Genomic DNA, 9,377 nt, shown 5'->3' on the forward strand with positions numbered 1-9,377 from the left:
AAAGCTACAATGAAACTGGCGACTATCCAAAAACCCTTATATGGACATGGAAGAGTCCGTTATCTGTTCGCGTCGGTTCCAGGGTTTTTAGATTTTAACGTCCTCTTGCGTTTTTTCTGCAACACTTACGCACTTTCCTTTTTTGTATAACCGTGACGTGATTATTCCGCGCCTATGTTTTGAACAACACGAATGACAACCGTCAACGCAAACAGGCTGATCATTCCCCCTAAATAAGTACTACACTAATTCAATAACGTCTACCCCCACTTAGCGCTGAGGTAAGAAGCTTTTCATTGCAATAATGTTATCAGAGTTGAGGTATTGTCAAGCGGATGCCGCGCCGAATAGGGCTAAGTTAGTTAGATAGCGACTTTAGCTACGTTTCGTAGCCACGTTCACAATTCTTGCCAAACAAACATAGATTGCTAGCTAGCTGACGAAGTTGCTAAAATTACATTTAAATGTTGTATGATACTAGAGACGTGCATACCACCAATGAGTGGGCTCATCAAAAAAAATTAAACAATGGAGCAAATGCATGACATTCTTTTGTTGTTGATTGAATTGCTAATGAGATTCCTTCATACTGATCTCCTCCCGCTCTCTTGGCCCCCAGGTAACTGAGGTGACCTGTCATGTCTCACTCTCAGCAGCAGACCGCCCCCGGGCCCCTCCCCACGGCCCCAGACTCCCCTGCCATGGGTGTGACGGTCAGCGGCAACGTTACCAAGTATGCCATGAAGAAGAAGAAGATCCTCAACGCCGAGGAGAGTGAGCTATTTGAGCTGACGCAGGCCGCAGGCATCGCCATGGACCAGGAGGTCTTCAAGTACGTCTGAGAGGGGGCATCTCAATAGTCTAACTTGGCTTCCTTTCCTCATCAATCCTCTCCTTTTCCTCTGATCTGAACACACAATCCCCTGTCTTTCTGTCTGGCCAACAACATTATTCTGAGCTGGTATTTTTAACCCATCTTATACTACAGACCTAGACTCTGACTAATGCATTGATCAGGCCAGTACACTGACTGCTTTTTTTTGTGTGTGTGTGTGTGTGTGTGTGTGTGTGTGTGTGTGTGTGTGTGTGTGTGTGTGTGTGTGTGTGTGTGTGTGTGTGTGTGTGTGTGTGTGTGTGTGTGTGTGTGTGTGTGTGAGAGCGAGTGTGTACACTTTATTCTTAGTTTAATCCTTGTCCTCTCCTGTAGGATCATTGTGGATTTGTTGAAGATGAACGTGGCTCCACTGGCTGTGTTCCAGACACTGAAGGCCATGTGTGCTGGCCAGAGGATAGCTGAAACCTCCATGGGAGACTCCTCCACCACCTCCTACCCCAACACCACCACAGCCCCTACAGAACCCAGAGGTCAGTAGGGTCTGGATCAGGTGGTGAGAGAGCTAAAGAGGGGTTGTGGTTTCCCGTTCTGCAACAATACTGCTTTCTCACTGGTAGTCCAGCCAGAGTATATAGCTCATTGTTTCCTCTACATAATAGTACATGTCTGTCGGGTAGGGACAGACAGGGAAGAGCGTTAATGTTTCTATAGCCTCAGAAGTTATGTTAGAAAGCCTTGGGAATTTCCCTTTATGAAGATGATAAAAAAGGGTGGAATGTGGTGGAGTCAAGATAGAAACTAGTGTCGCGTTTTCCTGTTATCAAAACAATTAAATATTTAGCGTGGATGGTGCTCCAAACAGAAGTTGTGTTTCTGAAACATTTTCAGACTTGCAACCTACATGCATAAGATTGAAAACTAACATCGTATAGCTTACTAAAACGTTGTCTGACGAAGTAGGAAAAGCGAGACACAACGAAATACCTCTCCTGAGGGGAAATGTAATTTCTACTCAAAGCCAATCAAATGTGAGCGTTGAATGCCAGCACTCCCATTGTAATGCAAAAACCAATACTAAAGTTCTCCAGACTTCCACTAGTTTAGTCAACAAGATTTGGAAGGAGAGCCACAGGAGACTCTACCATAACATAACGGTACCTGTATGTCTGTCTGTCGGATAATTATTGTTTTTATTATTTAGGTGGAATAGAAAATATAGATCTCTTTCTGTTGCTTTGCAGCTTTCTGCTTAAACCCTTGTATCCTGCTCAGACAAGATATACCCCCCTTTCACTTCCCCAGCTGAGTCTCTACACCTAATCTTCCAATGTCTCCTATTCCCCTCACTAACTAATACCTTGCTGCTATTCTCTTCTCCACTTCACTCCACTGTGGTCTTGGCCAGCCAGCTGAATAGAAATGAATGGACAAGAGAATAGGATACATTGGCCTCCAGTCAAACAGTAACTTTACAATGTTACCTGTATATTTCAGTTTTCACTCTAACTCCTCTCCAATTCTTCTCTATGTGTGTTTCTGTGTACTTGTGGTGTGTATGCACAAACACTCTGTGTGCATATCTATCTCGCTGCTGAAGAAGAGGACTCTGTTGTGTCTGGCCCTAAAAGCTTTAAGCCCCCTGCACCTCCCCCCACCACCTCCTCCACCACCTCCTCTGCTGGCCCCAGGCCCACCAGGGTCAACTCTAAGATGGTCTACGACACCTCCTCTTCTCATTCTCAAGGTCCCCTTTTCACTCACTCTCCTTTTCTTCCCTCTATCCCTCCATCTCTCTCCAGAAACTCTTCAACCTCTGTTTTTTTTGCCCGTCTGGCTCCAGTACTTCAATGTCTTCACCTTGTGCACTGAGTTTACTTGTAGAGTGTGTAGGAGCTTCACAGTGTGTGTGCGCGTGTGGACTCAGGTATACTCAGTGTATTAGGTACACCACCCTGTTCATGAAAATGGGTTGCTCTTACAGACAGTGAGTCACATGGCCGTGGCTTGCTATATAAAGCAGGCAGACAGGCATCGAGACATTCAGTCACTGTTCGATTGAATGTTAAAGTGGAAAAGCATTGCCTGGTCCGACGAATCCTGGCTCCTGTTGCGTCATGCTGATGGCAGAGTCAGGATTTGGCGTAAGCAGCATGAGTCCATGGCCCCATCCTGCCTGGTGTCAACGGTACAGGCTGGTGGCGGTGGTGTAATGGTGTGGGGAATGTTTTCCTGGCACACGTTAGGTCCCTTGATACCAATTGAGCAACATTTCCATGCTCCAAAGAATTCCGGCTGTTCTGGAGGCAAAGGGGGGTCCGACCCGGTACTAAATAGGTGTACCTAATAAACTGGACTCTGAGTGTATGTGCGTTTGTTCGTTAACCTCATCTTGCTGTTTTTGTGTTTTCTCTACTCATGTAGACTGCAGCCCTATATTTGACAAAAAGTTTTTGACTGCATGGTTTTGAATTTGATTCACCTGCCTGAGGGGGAAGCATTTTCCCCATAGGGCGATTTAGGAAGAGTCTAGACTGAATAAAGTGTTCCATCTTCATTGCTGTCTGTCATGCTCTCATAAGTGTCTCATTGGTCTCTCATCTGAACATGCTCATCTGCATGTTCTTATTGCACCCCAAACACAGCCATTTTGGCTTGCATGACAGCTACACACACACACACACACACACACACACACACACACACACACACACACACACACACACACACTGCTAACCATCCCTCTTGCCCTTCTCTTTGTTTTTGCAGTGCGTAGTAAAGCGGGTGCGGGCCACGGGGAGAAGAGCAGAGAGGGCTCCAGCCAGAGGGTGCCACGCCAGCCCAGCGCCACCAGGGGGCAGAAGACCACCAAGAGCTCTGGAAGCAGCAGCTCCTCCTCACAGATCACCCCAACTACCACCAACTAGACCCCACAGGAAGGAGGGATGACTGATGGGGCACCTCACAAGTCTTAAGTTGCTTCCTCTCCTCATCTTCTTTCCTTCATCTACGTTAACGGCTAATTAATCTCCTCTCCTCCGTGGGTGAATTAAGATAAATGAATATAAGACAGTTGTTTTAGTGAAGGTATGAACCTAGTCCACCATGTTGCTTTCACCTTTCATATGCTTCCACGTCAGATGAGTAGAAGAGGAACCTTGTTTCAGATACAGTATTGAAAGTCAGAATCCGTTTGACCTCTAATGCTTACCTCTTGGTCACCAGTGCCGATTTTCGACCTGCCAAAAGGCTGGGAGAAGTGCCTCTTTGGGTCCAGAGTCCATTGGGATATGTTGGCGTATAATGGTTGGGTTGAGGATATGGGTTGACAGAAACGGTTTCTGGTACAGTACCATGGGCTCATACTTTAGATAGGATATAAACCGTTCTGTCTTATAAGAGGGGTGCCATCTGAAAATACTGTCTTATAATGATGTGTTTTGTGATTGTTGTTGTTTTTATACCATTAACATACATAGAAGAGTTGTCTAAATTGCTCACCGTTACAGCACTTGTGGAACCAAACATTTTCATACCATCTTGTCACAATAAAAAAAGAACACTTTTGGGGACCTCTATACAAGGTGTGTTGGTTGTCTTTGTCTACCATGCTGAAATCCAACACAATACTGGGGCTCTTGTTGTAATTTCTGTTGGCTTAGTGAGAGTTACCAGAGTACAGCCAATTCTGTTGCCTCTCTTGTCCAACACAACAGACTGCTGTTGTATTCTGCCTGATACCCACCAGGAGAAGGTGAGTGAAGAGGCAGCAGTTAATGCTGCACAAGCTGGTCCCAAAATGTTGTCAAAATAAAAAAGAAACCTTTTACAAGCTACTGTGTGTTCTTTTCTCTGTCCACCATAATGAAAGCCATCACAATACAGTCTACTGTATCGTGTGTGTACCTAGGAGATGGTGAGTAAAATGTGGTGGGCTTTGTGATGCTACAACTGGGAAGAGACAGAACGAAGCACTGCACAGGTCACCTCTCTAGGACTTAATGCCTCAGCATTGGTTCAATTCAATAATGTTCTTATTCATACCACTGATATTCTAAAGGTGTCCTCTTCCTTTATCTCTCCCTGTCTGTACATACTGAATAGATATGTTATATGCACTATATCTATTCAGGTTCATGGTTCTGACATCCTCCAGTGAATCTTGTATACAGGACAAAGATTATTACTGTTTGAAATGTGTACTGTTCATCGTCTATTTGACTCTAATAAAGACTTTTCGCCAGTGCAACATTGTCTGTTCAATGAGTTGGGCCTGTAAGGTATGTGGTGACCTTATGGTCTCTCCCTAAACGGCTGGTGTGATGTGGCAATGGAAGACACTGTATTGTCTTCACTCAGGGACAGACTCAAACATTTACTGAGATGTGTCTCTGGTTTCTTTGGCCTCTAGGGGGAACTGAAGGCACATGGGGTGTGCCTGCCAGTAATCTCCCACCAAATCCCGAGTGGCACAGCGGTTTACGGCACAGCATCTCAGTGCTAGAGGCGTCACTACAGACCCTGGTTTGGTCCTAGGCTGATTCACAACCGGCAGTGATTGGAAGTCCCATAGGGCGGTGCACAATTGTCCCAGTGTCGTCTGGGTTAGGGTTTGGCTGGGTTAGGCCGTCATTGTAATAAGAATTTGTTCTTAATTGACTTGCCTAATTAAATAAAGGTTTAAAAATATAATCCAAAATGTAAACCCACACACACACACCCTAAGCATATTATGTAGCTCTAGGATGTATTCAATGAGATGAAACATTCATAACATTGCAGATGTGGTGGCTCAATGTGTGGCCAACACGACTCCATATTTTACATGACAATTATATTCTACGTTCTGTAGCATTTGCCTTTTATCTGACTTTACAGTGACCATTACTTTGAATCTACATTTTGTCTATGTATAATGAAGTAGTGTTTGTTTGTTTGTTTACACATATTTGTGTTTCAGGGACACTTGTGTGCACATTTGTAAAAGTGTGTGTGTGTGTGTGTGTGTGTGTGTGTGTGTGTGTGTGTGTGTGTGTGTGTGTGTGTGTGTGTGTGTGTGTGTGTGTGTGTGTGTGTGTGTGTGTGTGTGTGTGTGTGTGTGTGTGTGTGTGTGTGTGTGTAAGACCCCTAGAGTCAATGTTCGCGCATCTGCGGAAATCTAATTATCATAATAAAAAATCCCCATAAAAATCTGTTTGTTTAAACTAGAGATAGATATCTGGTGTTAATCCACCGCATACAGCCATAAAACCTAGAGATCAAACAGGGAAATGGTTCCAATCTTTTTTCCACCATACATTTTACCCCAAGAAACATTTCAAATAAGGGCCGTGTTTCGTGTAGGCTTACCCTGTTTTGAATACTGTGTAAATCTCTTTAGGACAAGGTGACTTTTATCAATATATTCGCATACTAATTAGCTGCTAATGTGGCTATCATAAAGAACTACAAATGCCATGATGATCTGGACCAGACTGACGAATTGAGGCAAAGGTAAGAATCTCTGGATTAACTCTCTAATGTTAGCTAAATGTAGAAATTAATAAATAGGCTACATTCTGTGAACTGTCTTGTGCAAGTTTTAAATTGCCACAATACCTGTTAGCAAAGGTATCAGCTAGCGATGACGTGCAGGAGCTTGCAGGGATTTGTAGTTTTGCATGATGTCTACTTTGATGTTAATTAGCATTTTCGAATCTGAGAGTAAATAGAGACGAATATATTGATAAAAGTCCCTTTGTCCGAGAGAGATTTACATGGTTATCAAAATGCCATGCCAGGCTGAGCCTATACGAAACACAGACATTATTTTAAGTGTCTCTAAAAATCCCCTCTCTGAAAAATTAATTGTGGAAAAACTATTGGAACCATTTCCTTGTTTGACTGCTAGGTTTTATGGGTATTATGGCACCTCCACTGTGGGGCTCTTTGGCATGTCTCAGATTTATGCTACGTACAGAATAATACAAAATGCTCTGAGACCATGTTGCAGCATCTGAAGGTAGCAGGTACCAGTTAAAACGTTTTATTGAAATATATATGGAAGTAGTTTAGTGCCGCAAAAAAGTGTTTTTCCATGTATGAATCTGTTATTCAGTGTGTTTCTATGGGCTAATAGCAGTAAGGGCTAATTCAATGTTTTATCAAATAATTGTTTTTTGTCCATTTTTTTTTTATTACCTAAAATGGGTCTTAAAATTCCAAATAAAATAGCCCCCCCACCAGGATTAGACTCTTAATGTGTCTTCTTCATAGGGTGAAACGATTTCCCGCCCAGCCAGCAATGACGAGGGGGAGTAGGATAGGGGTACATCCATCAGTATGTGATGAAGGAAGGGGGGTTTAGGGCCTGGGAACCAAGAAGAGGCTGGCGCAGAGGAGGCTTGTGGGAGGAGCTGTAGGAGGAGGGGCTCATTGTAATGGCTGGAATGGAATATTTGGAAAGTTATCAAACACATCAGACATATGGAAACCACGTTTGACTCATTTCCATCCATTCCATTCCAGCCATTACAATGAGCCTGTCCTCATGTAGCTCCTCCCACCAGCCGCCACTAGAATGGGGATGGGTGGGATGGAAAGTTGGGGGGGACAAGCAGGTGATTTATTGCAGTTCCACGAGGGCTCCTCCTCTACTCTGCTCTCTCCCACAACAGCAAGGAAATCAATTACAAAAGAACCAGTGTTCTTTTTTTTTTGCACAGCGCACATGGTTAACAAGGAATGTTTTGGTGAAAAGAAGGTGGAAGTTATTCGAGGTGTTTGTTGCCACACTGCAGCAGGTCAGTCGCTGAGCCCCCGGCCTGTGTGTGTGTGTTTATATACAGCACTGTTTGTGTTGGTGCTCCTATAGAATCAGCTGCTTCCTTCTCTTCTTGCTCCCTCTCTCTCTCTCTCTCTCTCTCTCTCTCTTCTCTAGTTCTCTCTTGCTCTCTCACACTTTCTCTCCCTCACTCTCTCTGAGAGATGGAGTGATACAGGCCTCTGTTGTGGACGGAGGAGAGGAGAGGCTCAGGGGAGTAAACAGGAGTGAAGGAGGAATAAATAAAGGGGACGGAGGGATGCTGGTAATGACCCAGCGGTGGGTGAGGACCATGTCCACTGCTGTGGTGTGTGTGTGTGTGTGTGTGTGTGTGCAGACCGCGGCTTGCTCCAGACTCCCGCAGGGGGGAGGTGTGCATCTGCGTGTGTGCGGAGCCTGTCTCCTCTCACATTACCCCTTACATTAAAACCAGTCGGGGGGAAAATTACTGCAGACCTAAGCCACCGTGAGTCCACCTGGGCCCACGGAGAGAAGGATGCAGCCGGAGGAGGGGATAAAGGGGTGAAAGAGAGGGAGGAGGATAAGGCTGGTGCCCCACTACGAGTGGGATGAAATAGCCTCTAGATGCTGATCTAAAGTCAAGTTTGTGGTTTTCCTCGTAATGGTTCAGGTTAGGGTAAGCTGATCCAAGACATGTACCTTAGGGACAAATTCCACCCTGAGCAGGTGGAAGAGAAGTATGCCCCGTCCACAAACTACCCCCTAGCCCCTACCCCCTAGGCACTAGTGTTGATCTGAAATGATTGGCTAGGTGTTAGTAATAAAGGAAAAGGTTGAGCTTTTATTATTGCTTGCCCAAATAGCATAGAATCCTCTCCTACCAGCAAGTAAGGGTTGGGTGACTCCATTCCTTGTATCAAACAGAGGCTTGAGAAAGCCAGAGCCAATGTAGTGCAAGAGGAGATGTTTAATAATCAGTACTATTTACACTGAAACAATACCCCCCCCCACCCATTTTCCTTCAGCCGCTCGAACGCACACACACTCTCACACACACACACTCTCTCTCTCTCTCACACACACACACACACACACACACGCACACGCACACGCACACGCACACGCACACGCACACGCATGCACACACACACACTCTCTCTCACACACACACACACACACACGCACACGGTGCGTGTGTGTGTGTGTGTGTGTGTCTTGTTCTCTCTCATTTATTATTTCAATAATAGGATAGATATAATAACTCATAGGGAACAGATAGTATGCATTACATTGCTTGAAATCCAAATGCTGTGTATGCGGCTGGTATTTTCTTTGTCACTTGCCCAGACAGAGTACTTGTCATTTTGTGGCTAATTTGTCGTCCTTCAGTTTGGATGTGTGTGTGTGTCTGTGTGTGTCCCTGCATGCCTAAATATGCGTCCCTGAAGCCTAGTCCTAAGGTACACATACATCACACACACACACAGTCACGCACACATCACAAACACTCCTCGACTAACTTGTACCCCCGCACATTGACTCAATACCGGTACCCCCTGTATATAGCCTCATTATTGTTATGTTATTGTGTTACTTTTACATTTTTTATGTTTTACTTTAGTTTATTTCAAAAATATTTTTTCTTTTCTTAAAACTGCATTGTTAGTTAAGGGCTTGTAAGTAAGCATTTCACTGTAAGGGCTACACCTGTTGTATTCGGCGCATGTGACAAATACAATTTGATTTGATTTGACACACGGCTGATGGAAAGCCTTCTCTTTA

General features: G+C 44.6%; 1 protein-coding gene across 2 annotated transcripts; it reads left to right on the forward strand.

The window, feature by feature from the left end:
* Window positions 1-109: 109 nt before the first annotated feature.
* On the forward strand, window positions 110-4,664 carry mzt2b (mitotic spindle organizing protein 2B). 2 transcript variants are annotated; one of them, XM_029692106.1, is made up of 5 exons: window positions 110-281; window positions 620-832; window positions 1,208-1,365; window positions 2,433-2,579; window positions 3,602-4,664. In XM_029692106.1, exons 2-5 carry the CDS (start codon window positions 639-641, stop codon window positions 3,757-3,759), a joined length of 657 nt encoding a protein of 218 aa, XP_029547966.1. In that variant the 5' UTR covers window positions 110-281; window positions 620-638; the 3' UTR covers window positions 3,760-4,664. The 2 variants fall into 2 exon arrangements, with proteins under 2 accessions (XP_029547966.1, XP_029547967.1); XM_029692107.1 differs by lacking the exon at window positions 2,433-2,579.
* The last annotated feature ends 4,713 nt before the right edge of the window (window positions 4,665-9,377 follow it).

Source organism: Salmo trutta, chromosome 15 (genome assembly GCF_901001165.1).
Source record: "Salmo trutta chromosome 15, fSalTru1.1, whole genome shotgun sequence".
Taxonomy (NCBI): domain Eukaryota; kingdom Metazoa; phylum Chordata; class Actinopteri; order Salmoniformes; family Salmonidae; genus Salmo; species Salmo trutta.